The 24,612-nt window shown below is 35.8% G+C and overlaps 4 protein-coding genes across 9 annotated transcripts in view; 2 read left to right on the forward strand and 2 right to left on the reverse strand.

Moving 5' to 3' along the window:
• Positions 1-8,738, forward strand: part of LOC135163441 (polypyrimidine tract-binding protein 2) — a 73,530-nt gene extending 64,792 nt beyond the window's left edge. For 4 of the 5 annotated variants that reach the window (XM_064122888.1, XM_064122886.1, XM_064122890.1 and 1 more), the window contains 9 exons: positions 337-388; positions 1,051-1,109; positions 2,151-2,382; positions 2,487-2,704; positions 3,904-3,937; positions 4,906-4,998; positions 5,095-5,311; positions 5,394-5,535; positions 5,621-8,738. In XM_064122888.1, the coding sequence (XP_063978958.1) occupies positions 337-388; positions 1,051-1,109; positions 2,151-2,382; positions 2,487-2,704; positions 3,904-3,937; positions 4,906-4,998; positions 5,095-5,311; positions 5,394-5,535; positions 5,621-5,689 (1,116 nt within the window). In that variant the 3' untranslated portion in view covers positions 5,690-8,738. The remainder of the gene's footprint in view (positions 1-336; positions 389-1,050; positions 1,110-2,150; positions 2,383-2,486; positions 2,705-3,903; positions 3,938-4,905; positions 4,999-5,094; positions 5,312-5,393; positions 5,536-5,620) is intronic. The other variant, XM_064122887.1, reaches the window with a different exon arrangement.
• Positions 8,739-14,714: 5,976 nt separating this feature from the next.
• Positions 14,715-16,092, reverse strand: LOC135163958 (uncharacterized). Its single transcript, XM_064123864.1, has 4 exons — positions 16,087-16,092; positions 15,477-16,031; positions 15,239-15,356; positions 14,715-15,162 (listed from the first exon to the last, which is right to left on the reverse strand). Exons 1-4 carry the CDS (start codon positions 16,090-16,092, stop codon positions 14,999-15,001), a joined length of 843 nt encoding a protein of 280 aa, XP_063979934.1. The 3' UTR covers positions 14,715-14,998.
• A 4,289-nt stretch (positions 16,093-20,381) lies between these two features.
• Positions 20,382-22,571, forward strand: LOC135163448 (uncharacterized). Its single transcript, XM_064122899.1, has 3 exons — positions 20,382-20,493; positions 20,559-20,891; positions 20,961-22,571. Exons 1-3 carry the CDS (start codon positions 20,479-20,481, stop codon positions 21,270-21,272), a joined length of 660 nt encoding a protein of 219 aa, XP_063978969.1. The 5' UTR covers positions 20,382-20,478; the 3' UTR covers positions 21,273-22,571.
• LOC135163449 (pupal cuticle protein-like) lies at positions 21,598-23,197 on the reverse strand. Of its 2 annotated transcripts, none has more exons than XM_064122901.1 (3): positions 22,660-23,197; positions 22,303-22,571; positions 21,598-22,135 (listed from the first exon to the last, which is right to left on the reverse strand). In XM_064122901.1, exons 1-3 carry the CDS (start codon positions 22,669-22,671, stop codon positions 21,907-21,909), a joined length of 510 nt encoding a protein of 169 aa, XP_063978971.1. In that variant the 5' UTR covers positions 22,672-23,197; the 3' UTR covers positions 21,598-21,906. The 2 variants fall into 2 exon arrangements, with proteins under 2 accessions (XP_063978971.1, XP_063978970.1); XM_064122900.1 differs by having other exon boundaries at positions 22,285-22,571; positions 22,660-23,170.
• Positions 23,198-24,612: the final 1,415 nt, after the last annotated feature.

Raw genomic sequence — 24,612 nt, forward strand, 5'->3', positions numbered from 1 at the left:
ATTTCATGTCTCTCATTGAGTGAGATGAAAACGCATGCTGGGAGTTGTCTTCAATGATATAGAGAGAATGCAATGACTACTTGAATTCTGCATTCATATATGTGACCCCCCCCCCGCCCCCCTCTCGATTCAGCTGATCCGGGCGGCAAGTTACGTGTTCTCATTACACATAAACCAATGCACTTGTGATCGATTTGACCACGGGCTATTTTTTCATTCGTTGGAGCCCCAACTCATTCCAAAAATCTGACAGGAATATGAAATTTATGAATGTTCTTCAATCATATTGATGTAAAAGTACCTCGATTAATGATTAAAAAATTTTTTTTTTTTCAGATATTTACTCGCTTTGGAAAAGTCTTGAAAATAGTAACATTCACGAAAAATAGTAAGTATCAGAGTATACATTGTTTCAAGTGAAAATAGGTAGTTCATACGTATATGTTGTGTTAGAGATATTCTGGGTTGAGCTTTCGCACCCGTTAAAGTTCTTTCGATATTGCGTCCCAAGTATAGCGAAAGCCCCTGAAGGGCTGTCTCCATATATACCATCATATACTCCTAGAGTAATACATAGGTGGCCTTTCTTCCCTGAGCCTGCATCTCTTTTGCTACATTCACTGGCGTAGTAGTGGTCCCGTCGTCGCCTTTCGAAAATTCAATTTTCCATCGTGCAAACGAAAGCCGTACTCTTGGATGTGTATGCACTCATACCTTTTTTTCCCCCCCTCTCTTTCTTTCTCTATACTTGCTTCCTTTTTTGTTCTTTTTTCTTCTTCACTCCTTCAACTCCAGCATCGTATGACTAACGTTTACCTTTCTTACTATTACAATAAAAATCTCATAAATTATGGAGACAGTCACTGGTGCTATTCGTCGAGTTTATTCAATTTCGGTTTTTTTCTTTCTCTCTTGCGACTTGGAAAAAAAGTTTGACGTATCTCATCTATTTTCAACTATGTACAAGGCCTAATCCTTCACCATGAGTTCAAAGCTTTTAGATGTATCTCAACGCGTGATATTTTTCATTCATTAAAAAATGTTTTTCAGGTACGTTTCAAGCACTCATACAGTATTCGGACACAATGTCTGCGCAGACTGCTAAATTGGTACGTATAACAATTTATTTTTTCTCCTGCTCTTGTAAATATACACTGCCTCCTTAAATTTCCGGCATGCACACGTACGATTCACCTGCCGAATCCTTTGGGTGGGATAACCACCTGGGAATATTCTTCCAGACCCCGCTGTATTCTCAACGTCCCTGCATGCATTGCACAATGTAAATTAAATATCATAGCATTTCAAGTTGTTCAATTCATGCAAAATCCTTCCGGAATTTTCAACAACGCATTGCACATTTGATAAAAAAAATACTGAACATATTGACGAAACATTACAGAATTTTGATTTCTACCTATCGCACATAAATTCACGTTCTTTTTATTTTAACAACCAATGTTTACCAAATGGATGAAAAATTTTTGATGCATAAAATTCGAAAACCCCCGTGTAACAGCATTAATTTTCGCGGATTAATGGTTAACGTGTCTTCAATTTTTTAAAAACCAAAAATAAACAACGGTATAGAGAAACAAGAGAAACAGAGAGGGAGAGCAATAGAATCTGCAATATTGTAGTGCAAGTGAAACCAGTATGATACCGAAACTGCGTGGCCTGTTCGAAAATTTATCAGTAACGCACGTAATTATGTACGAAATTCATTAGCACGTACAAATATGCACACTGGGATTGTATATGGACTCGTCTATTTTCAACCACTATACAACACAGTTAGTGAGGTATACCGGGTGTGGAACGTTATAACACATATGCTCAGCATTCAGAGTATATAGAAACGCCGAGTAACCCAAGTCAAACAAAGGCAGTCCATGTTTAAAGCAAGTGCCTACAGCTCAGAGAGTGCACAGTTTCCAGTATTGTGCGGTGGGCATGTTACTGGGTTATTAATGAAAATCAAATATCGTTGTATACACGCATACCACTGACTAGTCACCAGGGATACATAATTGTAGTGTCACTTGATCTGTCAGCTGATGTTGCAAATAGCAGTAGTCAATTAATTGCTATAAACAGACGTTTGTAATTGAGAACGCAAAATTGCAATAAACAATATGAAAATTTTTCAGTCACTCGATGGACAGAACATTTACAATTCCTGCTGTACCCTTCGCATAGACTTCAGCAAGATGCAGAGTCTCAATGTCAAATACAACAATGATAAATCACGTGATTATACAAATCCAACTCTTCCTACTGGTGATCCTAATTTGGATGCAGCATCGCTGGCACTCGGTGGTGAACTTCTCCCCCAATTGCTACTTGGTGCAGCGGGCTCACAGCCGAGAGCACGTTTACCTGGTCAGTATTGAATGTTACATATTAACTCATAAACCCAATTTCCACTTGTCAAAGACGTGGGAGAAGTGTCTGAATAATGTAATCTCATGAATTGCTTGAAGTAGATTCCCTTACAGGAGGGCCAAGTGTACTTGCATCTCCATTTGCTGCGATGCATGGATTACCATCGCCTCTTGGTGGACCTTATGGAAATGGTGTGGCAGCAGGCGGCGGTATCGCTGGACTTGGTGGATTTAGCCTGGGTGCGGGTTCACTTGGAGTCAGGGTTCCTGGTAGCCCTCAAATTTCAGCTGTGCTATTGGTCACCAATTTGAATGAAGAGGTAAGTAAATAATAAATTCCTCCTAGAATTTCTACGCCGATCTCCTACTCTATCAATTCCCCTCCTCGTTGTGTTTCTCCGACTGTACAATTTTCAAAAAAAAAAATTGTTGTATTCAATTAAAAACTCCCCATTAAATGTGCCGCTTGGTCAAAAACGAGAATTCCTTTACACGAATACTTAAGAAATACCGCATTTTCATTTAGTTATTTCTTCATTTATATACTGTTTATTATTTTTTCCTTCATTTAAATATGAAAAATTGTGAAGCTAATTTTCCTATTTTCTTCCTCGCCCTGTAAGCTCCATGTCATGCAATAATTAAAGATGGCTAGAATAGGCGAAATTCATCACGCAATTCCTTGTCGAAATACTTCAAAAATTCTGAAATTTATTTTTGTAATTCACGAATTATTACTTGAATTTACATAATTCCTGAGGTTTACCGAAATCGCCTATAATTTTAGTACACTGGAAGTATATTCAACTAATTGGTATTTGTATTATATTCATTTCTTCTCTCCGTTACTGAATATTGTACATGTAATACGGTTTTCGTTTTTTTTTTTTTTTCATTTTTTCACTCTGTTATAATTTTTTTTTCCACTGAGCCTATATCTTTTCCTCTCCTCTTCCCTTTTTGTTCACCGATAATGTTCACTATCCCCATACTATCAATATGTCATGGTGCTCGGTGAAAACCACAATTAAATATTCAAATGTGAGTAACATTTTCAATTAATAAACAGAAGTTGGAGTAACATTTGTGGTATTGATACATTTTAAAAGAGAAAAAAATTTTTTTTATATAATAGCCACCGGGTACCAATGGCAACCATAGCCAATTATTATTGAAAAGCATTTCGCAGCTGCAATCTGTCACTACTATTACTATAACTGTGTGTTTACTTACTATTCATTCGTTCGTATCGTGCGCACAAGCTTCACGATTGTTTCAATGATTTTGCTTTGTCATTTTATTTCCCATTTTTTTTACCAGTTTTCATTAATAATTAATTTCCTGTACTTTTCTGGCATTCTATCTTCATTGCTATCAGTTCACCATTTGATAAATCAATAACATTTATGTTGTTTTTTTTTCCATTTTTTTAATTCACTCGAGAAACTTGTGCGCTCTTGTTTACACTATTTTTACACTATTTACATTACTGACTGGACTCTGTCTGTTCTCTGTGTAGATGGTCACGCCTGACGCTCTCTTTACCCTGTTTGGTACGTCTCCACAATTATATTATTAATTATATTACATTATTAATTATTATACTGAAAGTAATTAGACAATTCACTTTTCATTTACTACTGATTCTGCTAAAATATTCCAGTTGCAATTGGAAAAATAATTAAAATAAAATAGATCATTAGCCATTTTAACGTTTCAACTGAAAGTCAATTAATTTTTATTATGTCAATTTTTTAACAATAAATCATGGTCATATGAGCCGCAAAGGCGAGTCTCGAGGCTTTGAAGATTATTAAATTCATAACTGGTTTCTCGTATTCTACCAGAGGCTTTTAATACATCCAGTTATGCTATTCTCTTGTTCATTATTATTTTTTTTCTCTCGTCTGTTCTTCAGTTATTTTAGTTTCAAATCCACATTGTTCCTATTCATTGTCTAATAATCATTTTAATTGTTTTATATGCTTAATCATTAAATTAATTTTAAACTCTTACTATTGACCACTGCCTTCTTCAACTGTTTATCGGAATAAACAAACCAAAATAAATGCAAACATCACTTCTACAGCTACCTATGGTCATCAGTTATCAGTACTAGGAATACTATAATTACATTCCCTTTTTTCCGTCCTTACAAACATTATTTCATCTCATCGGTGATTCATCAATTAATATACGTTCTAGTGACCTTCATGTTGACATAAGCTTTTGCTTTCATAATACTTTGTGATTTCCTAGGAGTTCATACCCATATTACTATTATTCGATTCATTCATGCTTGTTGAAGTCCTTATGTTTATATAAAATTATAGAACATGATAAACAGTCACGCATGATCTAAATCTCGCTCCAGTCGTACCCAATAAACTTTTTTTCCCCTCGTTTGTTTTGGTTATTCATATTTCTCAATAAACTTATCATCCCAACTGTCATTAATTTTATTTCTTTGAACGAGCAACGATCGATGTTTTATAAAAATATTTGCATGTTATCAATTTAGGCGTGTATGGCGATGTACAACGTGTGAAGATTCTGTATAACAAAAAAGACTCTGCCCTCATCCAAATGGCCGAACCCCAGCAGGCGCATTTAGGTAAGCTACTAATTGCACAAGTAACTGTGGATTTTTCAATATCTGCTCTCTGGTATATGTTCAATCTATATGAGATTTTTTAAACTTTCATATCAGCTATGACTCACATGGATAAGCTTCGAGTGTTTGGAAAACAAATCCGGGTTATGATCAGCAAGCATCAAACTGTTCAGCTACCGAAAGAGGGTCAACCTGATGCAGGTCTTACCAAAGACTACACAAACAGTCCTCTTCACCGATTCAAGAAGCCTGGCTCGAAGAATTATCAAAATATATATCCACCAAGTGGTACTTTGCATTTATCCAACATTCCGTGAGTAACTGTTATTGCTTATTAATTTTATAACAGTTCAATGTCGATCCAAGTATTTATTATTCTGATATTTCAATGATAGAGCAACGGTCACTGAGGAGGAGATCAAAGATGCATTTACCCAGAATGGATTTACAGTGAAGGCATTTAAATTCTTCCCGAAAGACAGAAAAATGGCACTCATCCAAATGCCAAACATGGACGAAGCTGTTACAGCGTTAATTGTACGTTTCCAATTATTATTATCAATATTATTATTTTTTGGATAATTAGGATGCATATAAAAATAATGCCTCTATTAAATTACAGAAAATGCACAATTATCAATTGAGCGAGTCAAATCATCTACGTGTATCCTTCTCGAAGAGCAACATCTAACAAGATAAGTCAAGTCATCATCAACCCTTTGAGTCACAGTGGTTTCAGCCGTTCACCCTTGTCCACTACTGGTATTCCAGTGCCCTATACGACTGATTGTCCTACAGATTAAGCATATAATTATGTATTGATTCATCAATATTTTTAACATTGTAACTGAAGCCTTGTGGCCGTCGAAAGCCGTGTCTATGGAACATGGTTCAGCAAAAAAAAAGTTATTTTCATCCTATCCGTCGCTGTTTTGTCACATTCCGATGTTAAAAATTATTTCTGCATTCGTCAACTCTACGTATCCAATTTATTTGGCTTTCGACGTTTGAAAGCTTCACATGGCAAAGGAAAAATCACTACTAGGCAGAAAGAATATTGAAAAAAAGTCATGAAAAAAAAACAACAAAAAAAAACAAAAAATAAAAAAACAAAAACAGTTTGCAAGATGCAGAGTTGACAGAAATATGGATTAATTCTTGTAGAGGGTTAACATTTCGATGATTAAAACGACTACGCGTATTCTTCTAGGATTTATCACAAGGTTGCTATAGCGCCCTAAATGCAGTTGCTGGTGATTATTATTAATAATAATTATTATCATTATTATTATCATCATCATAATTATTATTAAGAATTTTTAATATTAAGTAATATTGACGATGAGCAAACTGATGAAAAGAGAATTCAATCGCATCTCAATATAAAAAAAATATCATTTTCACTTTGCTATAGTTTAGATGTAAACGCGAAGTGGAAATGATTAATGATAAGAATGATCTAAAGCCAATTCTTAAACGGGACCCTTAAAATTTTTTGGAGGTGCTGAAGAAAAAAGAACATTTACCCATTTGAATCCAATTTATTCATCTCTTTCAACTGCTATTCAAGGATTAATGGATAATCTAATGTTCTCCTGGTCGATCATTGATAACCAAATCTTTAAGGAGACATCAAATTAATAAGAAAAGGCAAAACAAAAAAAAAATGCAAGACAATCGTGTCGATATTCTTTTAATGCATAAAATTTGGCACAAATTGTACAAATGAGTCCCTCAAATTTGATTCTTCGTCCTGTGCTTCTTTCTCTCTTTTAGTTGTAGGTGATTTTTAAGAATATTTTCTGTGAATATTCTTATGTAAGTAGATATATACGGTCTGCACTTTAAAATTACCGTAGCTTCTGCCCTTCTCTTTTATCACGATCGCCGTTGTATCGTTCTTCCCAACCCTTTTTCTTGTCTTTGTGCATTGCCAGTTTTTAAGAGTTTTATATTTACACTTTACTTTTTTTATCATTACATTTTTAAGGAGTGACCGAAAACATATCGTCGCGTTTGAATTTTCAAATTCGTCGGATATATGAATGGAACAGAGTTCGAGTTCTTATTTATCAAAAAAAGAAAAGACAAAAAGAATATAAAGGAATAATTGTGGGTTGAGGGATAAACTGTTTAAATATACCAAACATGGCCGTGAGGATATAATGAAAAAATTGTCTTCCACCATCAGCTGAACACACAATCATAATCCTTTAATTTCACATGATATATAGTTAGCGATAAATAATTATTCCAAATACCCTTCCCAATTTTACAATTAGTTGAGTATGTAACATTGATCAGGGATGATGCACGTTTAAGGAGTGAGAAAGCGAGAAAAATATTTAAAGAAAAGAGAAAAAACACAAGTAAATGTGATTATTTTGACGAATACTTATATTTTGATCACAAAATGTCCAATGCCATTTCGATAAGAACAGCAATCATTATACCTGGTAGGAGGGAAAACTCATAAAACAGCGCTGCAAATCTAGCTACTTATTATTTATTCTCATAAACTGGCCTAGCTACACATTCTTTAACAAAATAAACAAATTACAAAATGGTGCGATTAGTAACATTGTAGAATAATGAACAACCTTCGACGTTATTCGACAAGGCTTAGATGTGGACTCTGATAGCCAGGAGTAAACCTATAAATTTAGAGACAAAAAAATAATAAAAAATTAAAAAAAGATAGAATGAGAGAGAACATGCAAGTCTTTTTTTGCGACAATCGACGAGAGTTTGGGTCAACTCATTGACGAAGAAAAAGAAATAAAGTTAACAAAAACACAAATAAGAGGAACTATATATACAAATATACATAGCTACATTTCGTCTAATAGACATGACGTTCTGTTGGAGTCAATTAACATTTCAATGGTACTGTAATTACGGGATACAACAGCGTGAATCCAGTGTAAATGAAGTGTGAGCGCGATTATTTGCGTGCATGATTTTGAAAAAAAACGTACATCATGAAGAAAAATTTATTGAAACAGAATACTATCATAAGCGAGTGCCGGCACAAGTAGTGGTTTATGTGCCAAACTAGGCTTATAATTCGATTGAGAAATAACAAGAGATAACATGGAAATGCCTTGGTAATGAATTTCCTAATGTTGGACATTATATATTTGTGTATCGACCAAAAATCACGATAGCTGAGAGGATAAAAAGAAATATGATAATGCATCTTACAGTAGCCGGCATGAGCGAAGGGGCCAGTCTTTGAATTCATGATCTGTGTGTTTAGAATCTCCAATTAATTGAAAATATGAAAGCGAAACGTAGTTATAAAGTAATATTCCTTAAAAGTGTAGCATTAAATGAGACGAACTTGAGCCGTTTATTAAGCACTCATATGAAATGAAGAGGAAGAGATGTAGAGGTAATGAAATTTGGAGCTGAATTAGTAATGAGGACAAAGCGAGTATTCACACACGCACACTCACGAAAATGCATCTATTTCTAGTATTATTACTTCCAGCGGTATATTATCGATAATCTTTTCCAACTTTATCTGTGTACGTTGAATTTTTGTTCTCAATTATTAATAGCTGAATTTATGTATCCCGAAATCGGTGATAATTTTTTATTCCTGCATTTTATTATTATTATTAATATTATTATTATATAATCAATTATTTTATGATTATTGCCGTAACTACTATTTTCGGTGCTTCCTTATACAACAAAAAATTAAAAGATAAAAATTATGATTCTGATTTTTTAAAGTTTTATCTTTTTATTTTTGCCTATATCTCCCACTAATGTTTTTTTTTTCATTTGTATTTCTTTACTTGAAATACGTCTCCCATTAAGGACAATATTATGAAACTAACCAATTGTTCATCTATTTCAGTGAGTTGTAGGTAATGAATAGGGAAAGATTCGTGTAACAGAGCAGTAAACAACTTAGTCAATTTCATTATTCATGTATTCATGGCAAGGATAATACAAAATTACCCAATTTGCCCACTGAATTTGATTTCAATGCCATGTAAAAGAAAAAACCTGAATTTGAGAGGATCGACGTGAGCTGGACCTTCAAGGGCCAAAACGAGAAAAGATAACAAAACGTTTTCCTTTTTTTCTCTCTCACAATTATGATGTTGACATTCTATCGATCTACCTGTCAGATTCAGTGAAAAAATATCCACTTGAGACTATAATTGAGAGGCCTGACTGAGTATAACACATAGGAGATCAACTTGATTAAGTCTGAGAACGCTAAATGAGAATGAAGCCACTGTCGAATGGATGATTTTCAATTTTCTTGCAGTTAAATAATAGCACATCGCGTGGGAAATTCATTTCATGTGCGGAATTGCAGCATCCATTATGCGTATCTATTTTATTAACAATGAGATAAAGCATAGAATGAATTTAAATCGCCAAGTTAAATGGATAGAATTGAAACAGACACTGGCAGAGACATTACATAGTCGGCTATGTCACTAGGCATTGAAAAAAAATGCTTTTTGCCTGACCGCAACAAGTGAAAGGAATTAGTAAAATCAATCTCCAATATTCTTTGATTACCAATTCCATGTCAGGGTACCATAATATTAATAGTAACACAGGAATAACTCCAACGAGGGAAATAAATATGACAAATGAAAGAATTCAACAACATGGTTGTATTGATCAAATTTCATGTATGGCGATTAAAGTACTTCCGGTATTCGTAATTGCGATGGTCTCATCATATCGGCAATTCGGGGATTTACATGACTAAACATTCGTGTTTCGTAATTCAATTATTTTCAATCGTGAATGAAAAAACAAATAGTGACTAATGCAAATTAGCTAATTTACAAAAAGTGAATCCATAAATTTCGATATTTTTCCTCCTCCCAATGATGAAAAAACTTTTTGCGTGAACATTGATGATTAATGTCTTTGGAGAAATGAAATCTGAAACGCAATTGAACGAGAAACTTTGTGTTTCAGTTCAATTTTCCAATGAGGATGGGAATAAACTGATAGTAGTGGATTGAAGTCGCAGCATTGTAATTCATTACAAGTTTTAAGTCTCAGCTTCGGTTTCAGATGAAACAAAAACACAAGAGAGAATCTATATTATTATATATTAAGAAGACAATTGTCGTATATAATGACTATAATTGTATTAACTTTAAATCAATCAATGTCTCTGTAATCGGTGTTGGATTTTAATGAAAAAGAAAGTGATAAAAAGCGAGATAGTTCATCTAGAGTTTTTTTCCAGAAAAATAATGAGATATAAATAGATTTGGGCAATTTCAGCGGATTTACAACACAATATATTTCCCGAAGCCTCACATTTTTCGATAATATTAAGAAATAAAGAAAAATAAGAAAAAAATAATAATTCGAGGAATAAATCGTAGAATTTTAGAATTCAATTAGTGAAGAATGCCATATCTATCAAAGTAATGAAATGGATTTACTGTTTCCAAGCTCTGGATATACAAATGTGTATAATTAAAGACAATCACTCTCTATCAACTAATTGATTAGAGAAAAAAACCCTAAAGAAATGTTCAAGCTGCCACGCACCACTCACTCATTCAATTTTTGCCTTTGACTCTGACAAATCTCTTAGATTTTTCGAACAATTCTTTGATTGGACACGTTTGAAAATATGTGTCTATATATATATATATGTATATATGTGGATATATATTTACAAGTATTGCCAACGTGTCTCCGGTCCTCACCTTTTTTTCACTCTTCCTGTTGCCCTTCTGTTCTCACTTGCCCCGATAGACTGAACCATTCCTTCGATTTGTCGTTGGCATTTTCTTCATTGATACATGAGCGTAAATCTCAGAGTGAAATATATTTTTAATGAAGACTGTCAGCGATATTTTGAAGGATTTTGCCTATCGATATTTTCCATTGGATAATAAAAAAAAATTACGATGAAAAATTAAAGAAGAAACCAATTATTGGGCCAGGAATTGCGTTGCAAATCACAATCAGCTCAGCTCCGGCAAGACAAGTCATTTTTTAATAAAAACGAGAAATAATTGTCCGAGCGGGCGTTTTACGTATAAGCTATTAGTATGTTTATTAAGATTAATAAGAGGAAAAAAATATGAGAAATTCAAAAGAACCTTCTGAAAAACAAAAGCGTGTACATTATTATTATAGAAAAGGAAGAGAGGGAAATAGAAAGAGAAAGAGAAAGAGAGAGAGAAAAAAAAGAGTAAAACAATATAAAGATTTTAAATAAAACATACACATGTACCTCTCGCTACAAAAGTGTTGAACTGCAACACGCGAGACGCGGGTATTACACATGCTCATTGAATTAGTTTGATTATTGCAAAATTGTACATTTTCAAATTGGGAGAGATTGACAAATCTCACTAAGGCATGTGATTGGGGGGACCACTGACGAATTGGGATATTCGTGGGAGATTTTTTCACTTTATGAGAGGCAACAATATGATTCTGAATATTTGCGAACGGTACAGTACAGTTTTATGATAATAAAGGGGCTGCAAATCTCTGTTATTATTTTCTATAAACCCCAAACACACGAGGCGTACGCGTAGAACCACACTACTGCATTTCTTTCTCTATTCTATTCTTCCATAGTATTAATTACACCTGTCTCAATATCTTCTCACTGATTTACTCTTTTCTATATTTTCCTTATTAACATTTCGCTTTGACGTTGCAAGAACATTGGGGATAGTACATATTCATAGATGTCGTCAAGTTATTCATTTTCTAGGAGTAAATGGAGTAAAACAAATTTTTAACGGTTAATGTCACCTGACCAAATAAGATAATTCGGATGAGTCGCATGGAGGAAAAAATTGGATAAACAGCGTAAGAGTTAAAATAGCATACGAATCACCACAGAAACTCTACGATTTATTCCGTAATTTCCATGACGAAGAACACAAAGGCATTTCCGTTCCTAATAGTAGTTGATCCTTTTACTCCATTTACCGCTTGACATCTACAATATAGATTGTACTAACGGCATTATCAATATCCATAAAAACCCAATAATACGGAAAAAATTCCATTCATTATATTCAGTGTAACCGAAAAATTAACAGAATTTGTAACTACATCAATAATAATTGAGCAAAAATGTGAAAAGACGTGAAAATGCATGATCGAATCATTAGGAATTGTGCCTAGATATTCAAAGACATATTATATGGGATCAACGTCATCACTTGTAACGAAAGAAAGGCATTTAGAGATGGTTTATACTGTAAGATTTTCATTGTCATTGTATTCTGAGACGTCTTACCATAAGGAATTTAATTTCAAATGATGATAAAAACAATACACATACAAAAGCCAAAAATAAAATTAAATACGACAATCGAGCTCCGTATGTTGGGTATAAGTGTGTGGCATAATTATCCGATATCATAATCATTAATCGATGTAACAGGATTCAATATTTGAATCTGAGCCATGTAATGCATTGTCCCTAGTCGTTGATCAACCATAGCTATGAAATATTTCAATCTCTTACTCTATATTTATTTCATAAATATTACATAATTATTGTACCTAATACAGTCTCTGTCTCAGCATCTATATCTCTATGTTTCATGTTTTTCTCTATCCTCCTACTGCTTTTCACCTTTTTTTTTTTCTCTTCTCGACTCGCATTATTTTCTCTATATTTACTCTTCAGTGGACTAACTCATTCGAAACGACCAACAGCGCTGGCCTCTACTCCAACGGCTGTAGTATTCACATTGAATAATTCACGGATTAAACCTGAGCCTTTCCAGTACTTGGTGTGTACGCGTGCGCCTTGGGGCCACAAATAACTGAAAATCTCATATGTTCGTTAATATAATAATATCACATAATATAGAATAATATAAATTAAAATGAAAACACAAATGGGGAGTAAAAGATATAGAGTGAATGCAAAAGCTCGGTAGTAATTCAAAAAAAATTATACATTAATTGACTGCAAATATAGTTTATACGGATATTGAATGGGAATTTTTGATTAGTACTTCATATATACCGTAATAAAAGAGGCGAGGGTGCACTTGAATTTATCAAATAATTAAATGCACGAGATTAATCGTGAATGATATCCGAATTCACCAAGTCTTAACGTTCCAACAGTCAATTTTTAATGAGAAAAGATAATTAAGATATACGATGAAGGTTTAGAAAATTTTCAATAATGCAGCCAGAATTTAAGAATTGTAATCGTGGGAAGATAATTATTTTTATAATGTGAAAAATAGCGAAAAAAAAAATTATCAACGCATTGAATAATTAAAATGTATAACGGACTTACCGGTTTTCCTGTCTCATATTAATTTTTTTTCATTTCATGGTATCTAATGTTCGTGTTCTTTCTCAATTTATTGTTTATTGTTCATTTTCTAAATAAAAGCAATGCGATGCATGGTGGAATTGTTTTTATTTTTATATCTATTGCTATTGATTCATTTAATTTGATCGATAACAGTCAAAAACAATGACCGAAAACAAAACACCTACACCCACACAAAAAGGCTCCCCATTGGTAGTGTAATTGAAAAGAGAGCTGTACTACGAGGATAGAATTAATGCATTATTGAACTAATAAAAAAAACTGAAAAATGAGACATAAGCAGCCATTCGGATGACAGCTTGTGAATCGAACATATTTATGAATGATATATAAATGAATCATCAAGTTTATCACCTAATGAAATTTAAAAATGAATAAGTAAATAAATTAATAAATAAATACATAAATAAAACAATTATGCCGTGATTGGCGAAATTGAAGAGCAGATGTCAATTGGAAAATTTAAAAGAAATGAGTATTAAACACACTTAGGGATATAGCGTCAATTTACATTACTAACTAAATTGATTAAAACATAGCAACAATTGATATTAACAATTAGTAGATAGATTGAAAAGTTGAAGATTTTTGCGCCGACATCTTGACGGCTCAAACTTTAGTTACAAAAAATATGACTAGAAAGGTGAAGTTAATTACAAGAAGGGAAAATTAAAACGCAATGAATTATTATTTCCTTTTGATGAAAGTGTATTTATATATTGTTTCCTAGGCAGATCTCTCTGCTGTTTGCTGTTTGAAAAACAAAACAGCTTGTCACTCGTATTTGAAATAAATGAGAATAAAATACCGCCCAGTACAGATTATAAATTCATAAGTTGACTTAATATTATGTGCATAATATACAAAAATATATTACGGGTTCATCTTGCAGATTAGTTTCAATTAGGAATAGTGACGGAAAAGAGAATTTCATTATTTTTATTTATTTTCAGCCCCTCAACGAATGCGATGGAGCTGGTAATAATGAAGAAGAAAAAAAAATTTTGAGTCGATGACTGTAGATTATAGTCAAAGCGTAATCTACGCAAAATGTTATGACTGTACTAGAATTAATATCACGCATTATGCAAAATATCAATATTATCAAATGCATATGATAATTAGATTTATATATAATGCAAATAAATGAGATACAAAAATTGCATAAACTCGAAAAACAAAAGGATTAAATGAATAATCTTGTGTTACTTAAATCTACAAAATGCATCTGATAGTAGAGAGATAACAAGAGAATTAATACTAGAAATGAAAATCGTCAGTTAAATATTCACGATTTCGTAGAAATTATTCAAGTTGTTAGACAGAAACTATTTCGGAAAATGTAGAATAAGAATTTTAATAGCATTATTGAGATTAACTTGTTTTATTACAGAAAGTGGTTCGTATTCTACGTTCAGTTCATGAGTAAGATTTTATATGTTACAATTATATGATTGTGGAGATGGATCAGAGGAGAAAAATAAATTTGTTCACCTTAGTTTCATTTTTGTAAACAAAATAAAAGAACAAGTATCATCAAGTTTAAAAAGAAATTGTATTTAAAAAACAAATACAAAAGTCCATAGATTCGAGATGGAAATTTCATTCGTCGTATTCATCAAAATACAACTTCTTTTCGTACCATTTGCGATTAATGGGAAAGGCGATGGCTCAGAAAAATTGGGTAATGGCAGGTTTAACATTATAAGGAGCATACGGATGAAGGAATTCGGTGTAGATCGACGAATACGGCGAGTATCCAACAAATGTAGTCGCAACGTCAGCATCTCCCCTGGTATTTTTTCCTTCGGCAAAAATATTACCTGGAGGGATTTCTGCAATACATGATTATTCTTATACGTGACCCTGCATGAAACGCCGGAAAAATTTGAGAGTAACTTTTGCACTGACCTTGCAGGATTGTAGTAAGCGGTGTCTTAGGTGTGAAGCCCGTTGGTTGGACTTCTGACTGGCTTTGAAGGTTTACGTTACTTTTTTCGACTGTTAAACTCAACACCCCCGACGCTTGCTAATATATTATTGCATATTATTATTATTTTTCAGGGAGCATTCTCAATCATTCTTACTTCAACTAAAATTTCATCAGTTATGAAATTCCATTTACACTACATCTTTATTTATATTTTACCTGATGTAATTTTGATCTTTCGATGTGTTCCTTTTCCGGTAATTTCGTATTGCTATCGATTTGGTGCGTCAATTTTTGTTCCTCTACTGGCATTATTTTTTTCTCGTTCAACGTCATATGCAGAGTTTGTTCCTTCTCATGATTATTTGTCGAAACTTCCAACTTGTTAACTGTCCCGTCATTATTTTTTAATGCATCTTTGGACCTTTCAATTTTGGTAATTTTTTTAGCCTCTGCAATGGCCTTAAGATGCTCTTCACGTGCAGCAACAACATCCGGTGTATCATGTGGTGCTTCTGCCAAATACGTAGCTTCAATGCGAAAACCATTCTCACTGTCTGCAGTGTATTTGGCAGTCTGGATAATTCCAGCAGCATCTACAAAACTAAATTCACCCCTTGTCTTTCCATCTGCTGATCTAACTTCCGATCTCGCTGATTCTGGGCTGCTGTATCCAAAACTATATTGACCAAGGCTGTCCTGATATTCTGCTAGAACTGCTCCTGGTGTTGCCAAAATACTTGACACCAGGTGCAAGATCAACAGACAATATCCCTGAAAATTAAATAATATTAATCAATTGTATTGACCAGAGAAAAATAATACTTGCCAGCATTCTCAATATTTATCGACAGAACCACCCGATAGGGTCTCTTGAAAAGCAGAATGCCCTCGAACTTGATCCATGGAGTTTATATACTTCCACCTTCCAGAAAAATCATCGCTTGAAACTGGTTATTTCTGCGAGGTCAACATTGTTAATGCATGAGCCCCTCTAGAAGTTTCCAATTCTTACTTTATTTTTTAAAATAATTAGTGCACACCGAAAGAATAAACAACTTTGGCAAGGGCAACTTGCGATGTGTCAGTGACCCCCGGTATCTGTTCCAATTGATACTCCAGGCTGAGCTTCTACCCGAAAAGACTAGTTAAGTATCAGGCTCCACCTCTGTAGCACCTTCTAATTATCAAGAGTTAATTTTGGCAACTGCCCCATCGACGGGGTCGACAATCCCTCCATCCGGTCCAAGTGGTCCACCTACAGCTGAATCATGAAGTCTCGCAAGCACAAGGGAGTGGCAATGAGAGTAGGCGATGCTGATGGAATAGACAGCACATCGATGCAACAACCAATCACAATTAGTGATTTCATTGTACTCAAGAAACTCTGGAACTGTGGAATGAGAAAATACACTTTTATACCCGTCAATAGCCTCTATAATTTGAAATATAATATGAAATTCGATTAAGTCAAGGCAATATCGACCGCACCATTCGATACTCATTGATACCGTACTAAGTGACACTCGTTGTTCAGTAATTTTGTACATAAAAAAATGAGGGCTGATCTCTCCCTCTTCCCCGATAAATCCACCTTCGATTTCAAGGACGACCTTTGTCTATCTGTATGAATTAAGGGAGAGAGGATGTGGCCATTTAACGATCCAGACTATTTCAATTGGGATTAAATCAAGGGCATCACGAGTATATCGCCTCCGGCTGCAGAATTTTCAATGCCGAGTACAGTGGAAATTGATGCAGTATTGTATGTCTTGGATGTATATAAAGCTGAGGTTTTGTCAGAATTGCAGCAGTTTCTCAGCGAGTACTGATTATCAACGGTAGCGCTTGAGTACCTCATATCATCAATCACTATGAAGACTACCGTGAGTTTGACAAAAATTTGATTGTTCCCCAATTATTACTGATCGTTTAAAATTTTCAGATTATTATTTTGAGCTTTTTGGGCGCTGTACTTGGCCGACCATCATCATTACCAGCTTATGTTATACCAGCAGCTTATGCCAAATTGGAAGCTGGTGCTCCAATTGGTCCTGACGGACGTGTTGTTGATACTCCTGAAGTATCTCTTGCTAAAGCTGAACATGCTGCGGCTCATCTCAATGAAAAACTCAGGAATAGTTCGCCAATTATCGCAGCGTATGCTAATCCAACGATAGTTTCCCCACTACCAGTCATCACTAAGGCCCAGTCTGGCGCACCAATTGGCCTTGATGGTAGGGTTGTCGACACACCAGAGGTTGCCCTTGCCAAAGCTGAACATGCTGCGGCTCACATCAATGCTAAATACAATGCAAACTACCTTTACCTGCCGTCGCCATCAATACAATACTACTATTGAATTATCGAGGATGAAAATACTCCATAATTAATAAAAACATCTCAAACGATTTGTAAAAATTCACCGTTCTGATTGTAATCATAAAAATTATTCTGAACAACCAAATAAATCCTATTTCACGATAAGTTACAAAAAGTCTATTATCATTATTCGAGCATTTGTGTTGCGAGTAGAGGCACGAATTAATCAAGGACGACGGATCGGCAAAGGATTGCGACCCAATTGATGCGGGTGTGCACTCAGGTCTCCAGGATGTGGTAATGTAATACAATACATGGATCGGTAGCTAGGGCTGTTCACAATGTCATTATCCATTCATCAGAACTTTGACGACTAATCAGAACAGAGTTGACCTCTGCACTCATTTTCTCTTCAGAAATTATTTTCCATTTGATATCTTTGGGAACATTGTTGAATTGACTTTTCTAACAATTAAGACAACTATCTTAGGGAAGAGGGAGTATGATATGCCCCAGAAAAGAGCCCCTTTGTCTCCATGCAAGAAAGTTCCTGCGGATCCCTCGGAAAACTTCTCCCTCACATGAACAAGTATTAAAATTCTCAATGAATGAGGTGCTTGATGCAACTGGCCCTCCACTCATCGTACCGAAGACTAATGAAGTATACGTGGAAAGATCTGAAAGTACTGATAATGAAAATATTAAATGAACTTGATATAAATAAGTGGGCATTGGCCGATACAGAGTTCTCTCATGCGATGAAAATGTCAAGGGCAAGTATCGGAGTCCAGTGACAAAGGAGGTAGATGGGCGGAAAAGAGAGCGGGCTACACCGATTAAATTTTCAAACCGTTCCCAAGTCAGCTCTGTTAGTGTACATAACATGTAGGCCCTGATGAAAAGCGGGTATTTGAACGTTTCTCGGGGGGGAAGAGATAATGGTAAAGAGCGGGGAGACAGCAGTGCTATATAAAAGTAGGAGCATTCACCAGGAAGACAAACGCAATTGAGTCTTCAAAGGCTTTGGATTCAAAGCACATAGCGAGTACTGGTATACCAGCAGCGCATTATATTATTCATTTAAATACCGAAAATGAATCGTCTGGTGAGTTGTTGAATTTCGCCCACCGATAGTTTCTATGGATTCGTCGATATCTCCCCGCTGCCAGACCATTGTTTTTTTATATTTTATATTTTTTATTTTCAATAGATTATTCTTGTGACAATGGCAATTGCTTGCCAAGCTCAGTATCCGGGCTATGGTGCTGAATATCATCAAGCGAAATTCGAACCGCCAGCACCAGTGGGACCCGATGGAAATGTAATTGACACCCCGGAAGTGCAGCACGCGAAAGCCGCACACTTTGCTGAATTTAGCCGTGCAGCACAGCGTGCCGCACAGCAGAAGGATCATTATGCACCATCAGCACCATCAGGACCATCTTACCCCGTTCACCAAGCCTACTCTCACCCTGCCCCTGCCCCAATTCCAACCCCTGTCTCACACTACAGACCGGCACCACAGCATTACGCACCCCCCGCAGCAAATTATCTTCAGCAACAGCACGCACACTATGCTGCACCAAGCAAACAACCATTCCAACCTGCCCCACTTGCTAAGGACGGCACTGTCATCGATACTCCTGAGGTAGCTGCACTGAAGGCTTCCAGACTCGCGGAACTCGCCGAGGCCGAGGCTAGGGCTTATAAAAATGCTGGACCTCAGGACGAACACGGTAAATATTTTTTAAAGACAGTTACGTTAATTTTTCATTGGTGAACTTTATTGTCAGAAGAATATATTTATTTTTTTCATATTTTTCTCTAGCGTACGGTGCTCCTCAACACTATGGCTATACAACACCCCAGGCGTACTCAGGATACCAATCGCAGCACCTGCTAGGATCTTACTAAATACGAGTGCTTTTTTCCAAACTCGATTATTTTTTTTCCAACCAATCTGAATATTGTAAATAATTTAGGCCAATAATAAATTGCATTTTCTACGAATATAATTTTTTTTGTACACCGACTTATTCCCTTTGCATTGACAGAAGAATTCCTGACGAAATAGTAAAGATATAAATACTTACGAAAAATAGTTTGTGGATTGAAAAATCCGCGGTTGCAATTTATGGTGGTAAAGACAATATTGAGTCGGCTATAAACCACAGAGGATAATCGCACAACTCGTTGCAGGTAATGATGGATGGGAAAAATTTTCAAAGACGTGATTATTATTCATGATTCACCGATACATTTAATTATGTAGAGACTATAAAATTCGTAAATATAAATATAGTAATAGCGGAAGAGGAGTTTAATATGCACGCTGTGGAATAAGGGCCTTTGTGCTGAGATCCAACACAATTTGCATTGCGAAATAGGTCACAAGTGCGAAATGGCTCATACCAGCGGAGAACAGTTTGGAGAGGAAGAGTATCCCGAGTATCTCGAGCATCATGATCTGAAGCCTTCTCATCCAAAAAGGTCACTCACCGAGAGCATTATTGCAGAACTCCTACAACTATGACGTTGCAAACGTATTTCAACGCTACAATTACAGACAGATAATTTTCCATTTTTATATTTTTTTATTTCTAACACGATATTAGAAATAATACGGAGTTTGTTTTACCAGTATCATTATAGCAGGATAATTGTAATCCTAGTTGACCAGTGGATAATATAGTTCAAGTTTATTAGGGGGAGGACGAAGAGAGTGGAGAAGTTTGAAATCGAAGTATGATTTATATTTTTTTTTACACTCTTAAGATGTGGTATAGTTGGCCATGGATGACCACAGGACGTACGGACGATATAAAAGGCTTGAGGACACGATGTTATCGGTGCACTCCTCACTCGAGCTGTGTTTCACAAACAATTATCGAAGATCAATATGACAACAATTTTCGTAAGTACTAAACATTGATTTTCCATCGGCTAATTTCTCATTTATCCTGACTCCCCCGAATCCAGGTGATTTTTCCACTACTGATTGCATCGATATCCGCTTCTATCGAACACATTGGACCCTACGGCTATCGTGGACCCCCCGCGCCACTTTCCAACGATGGTAGAGTAATCGAAACACCGGAAGTGGCCCACGCAAGAGCTGCACATTTAGCTGCATATGCAGTTGCTGCTCAAGCATCGATCAGAGCTCCGCCGTCTGATTCCGGGAGTGATTTATTATTGAATAAAGATGATACATCAGAGTCTAGTGATGTATCATCGAGTGAACCATTTACGAGTGCGTGGGATGAGCCAGCTCCCCTGGGAGAAGACGGTCGCGTCGTCGATACAACAGAGGTTTGTCTATTATTAATAATTTTGTCCCGTAAATTAAAAATAGGCACTTAAGTCTATTGTCATTTAAAGGTTTCCCGGGTCAAGGCCGCTCACCTGGCTGCTCATGCTGAGGCATTAAAAAATATTGAAAGCCCCTATCGCGAAGCTGCAATTTTGTGGAAGGACAATGTCGATGTTAATCGCTTAGTTCTAGTGCCTTCACACGTTGCCTTCGCAATTCATCGTCGAAACTCGATATATCGTGGCCCATCGGCACCATTGGCACCGGATGGTGCCGTCATCGATACGAGAGAAGTTGCTGAAGCCAGAGCTGCACATCTTCGTGCACATGCCGTTGCACTTGCCAATACAGAACCGATTAACGATAATTGTCACTGCTGAGAGTTTAACGCACATAAATTTCGTTCCTGTTACCTATCTCTCGGTTCATCTATTGATGCTGTAGCCAATAAGAGTGAATAATAGTAATAGCAATAGAGGTGAAAAATGTGACATTGTCAATAAAAGAAAGTCTTTGTGACAGAGAGATAGGAGTGGATAAGTGCGGCCTTGTCAAATGCAGTAACTGCCGTGTTCCCGTGATCGATAATTGATTATGCACCGTAGAAATAACAGAGAAGTAATACAATATCGATTGACCGTGACGACCCGTGAACTGGCCATGGAGTTTATTTCACCGCACCTTCATAATAAATTATCTACCAAATTCTTATAATCAGATAAGTGTATTGATTTTATTTTCAATTTGTTGGTCAGAATCAGAATAATATCTCAATTTACAGAGTTGCTATTCAATTGTAAGAATGAAAAAAAAAAGAATAAAATATATGCGGAAGCGCGAAATGTTAAATTTGACGATGATTTACTAGAGAAAAATTTTCGTATGTAATTTATACTTAATCAGAAATTATAAAATCGAGATCACACTGATTGGAGGCACCAGTAGGTTCTTCCTTTGAGGTAGAGGAATTAACAAGACCCAAGTATTTGAATGACGAATAATGGATGAAACAATTCAATAATTATGCGCATTCCATGAGCCATCATGCGCTGGTCCGTCCCAAGCTGGATTGTATGCACCGGTGTCATATTGACCGTGAGGAGGACCACCACTGATAGGAGCACCAGCAGCTGGTGCATACTGGGCGGCAGCATTGTAGAGGGAAAAATGATGAGCTTTGGCTGCAGCAACCTCGGGTGTATCAACTACTCGGCCATCGGGGCCAAGTGGAGCTGGGGGACCGCTGAAATAAAACGAAAATCCTCCCTCAATGAAATAAATCCGGAAATTATAAACAATCACGTTAAATTCGATTTTCTGACGAGCAATGAGTACGTGAATAGCACATAATAATTTAAGCACTCGGTGATTATGGAATATGGATGAGCCTACTGATAGCGTGTTCCATACTGTGCGCCGGGAGCATAAGGAGCTGGTGATCCATTCCATCCACGATTCCATTCATTCGAAGTGTAACTCGATGGTGCACTTCCAGCTCTAGCAGAGGCATCAGCAAGAGCAGCCAAATGTGAAGCTTTTGCTGCCTGAACTTCCGGAGTATCCACGACCCGGCCGTCGGCTCCCAGCGGTGCAGCACCATGATGACTTGCATACTGACTACCGTATCCCCACTGAGGTTCGCTCAGGACGAGCGTAATCAGGCAGCCGAAGTGTAGAATCTTGAAGAATCGTGCAAAATTACTTTAACATCTTTGACTTGTCCATTTGAACTCCAAGTGACTTTAATTATTATCGGAGAGTACTTACAAAAGAAAACATTTTCGATGAGATTTTTATTCAATTGATGACAACGATAGTTGCAAATACAACGTCCGCATGACTTGTCTCAACAACGAATCGCTCAATTTATAGAGATTCGCAATGAATTGCCCCACCTCTCCTGAAAGATATTGGCGACACACCCAACAGACAATGTGATCTCCTTCCTACTATCGCGAACTCTACCCCCGTAACATTTACCTCGGTCATTAAATTTTTTTTAATCACTCACATATATGCTCGATAATTTTTCATTTTCCATTCCCCTTCCTGGAGAACATTCTAGTCATTAACATTGACATTTAAACTACTAATGTTCTCGGCACTTGATATAACACCTATTTAAGCTGAACGACTTCAGTTTATCCAACAAAGTGTGTGATAATTATTGTAAAAAAAAGTTTTCACATACTTAGCTTCCAAATGATGTAATTACTAGGGAGATGGAAGAGCTACAATAAATATGGCAAAATCACGGGGAGAAAAACAAACAAGTGTTTAATGATAATGAGGACCATTATGTTAATCGATTCACTGACTATTTCTGAATGGAGACAATAATCTTAATTTGATAGATTACGCAGGATTTAACGCAATCAACGGCGCACAGGTGTCGTAAGAAAATGATTGGAATTCAGCCATTGCAAAACAATGTACGTGAGCATTATCGCTACTTGGAGTTAAACTTATGTTGTATAAGACTGCTGATCTCAACGAAAATCATATCTATCAATTGTCCTTTCGAAATGAAATCCCATTGTGCAATTAATTCTTTCTCTATTGATTAGATGAATAATTGACCGTTTTAATGTGTAGCATTGAATTTCTCAATGTCCAAGGCTTTTGGCATCTGAGACTGATATATTTTTCGGAATATGATATAACAAATGAACAAATAGTTGGAATATTGAGAAATTGTCTATCGTAATATGAAAGTGAAGCAAGATTTTTAAATTGACAGGAGCAAGAAAAAGTCATTCAGCCGACTCCCACAGTAATTCCTTTGACAAGTTCACCGATGAATAATTATGTATTCGGGCAATCGGAACGAATTTGAAAAATTTAGTCAATATTCAGTCGGGCAATTGCACATTTACAAAACTATTTATAAACTCGCGAAGCAAATGTTCCCTCACCTCGTGATTGATCACATGATTACATGGGATTGAAATAAATGTTCTATTCTCTTATAAAAAAATCCTGCGCCAAATCTCGAATCAAATCAAAAATATCTGACTATGTCGCACTCAAACCTCATTGACTGACATTTATAGCGCGTAATTCAGAGCTACTGGAAATAACTAGCGCGCGAATCGTGTTGTAGTGAAAAAAAAACAAATGTTTATCAATATGTTTCGAACTGACAACACGCAACCGACAGTGGGTTACCGCAAGAAACTATTAAGAAACTATAATATTGAGGTTTTGGATTCAGAATTTGAAAGATTCTTAATAATGATACGCGCTGGTGATCAGTAAGACAGGGAAAAAAAATCTTGTAAAGAGTTCAACGCCTAAGCTGACATCACGGATTTTATAGATATAAATATACCATAGCGATCTATGCGACAACTGATACAATAGAAATTCCAGAGTGATATCCGCCTCTGTACTCTGACATAGCTGGGGCACACCTTTACTGCTATCTTATTGCATTTATGAATGAAAATTTTAGTGATCCGCCTTGTCTCGCCATTGTACTCTTTCAAATTCCTCATCGTATTTTTTCTTCATTTATTATTTTTTTCATTTACTCGATGATTGAAAATTATATCCGCTCCTCCTGGAGGCGATTGAGGGTGGCGCGTCGGGTGTGCCGGAATCATTAAAAGCGCATGTATAAACGATGAAATGATGATTGTTTCAGAGCCCACCCGAGGAATATCACGGGTGATTTATCATTAAAAAACCTATGAACTTTGATTTCTATAGCACTACACG

This window comes from Diachasmimorpha longicaudata, chromosome 6, assembly GCF_034640455.1.
Source record: "Diachasmimorpha longicaudata isolate KC_UGA_2023 chromosome 6, iyDiaLong2, whole genome shotgun sequence".
In the NCBI taxonomy this organism is placed as follows: Eukaryota; Metazoa; Arthropoda; class Insecta; order Hymenoptera; family Braconidae; genus Diachasmimorpha; species Diachasmimorpha longicaudata.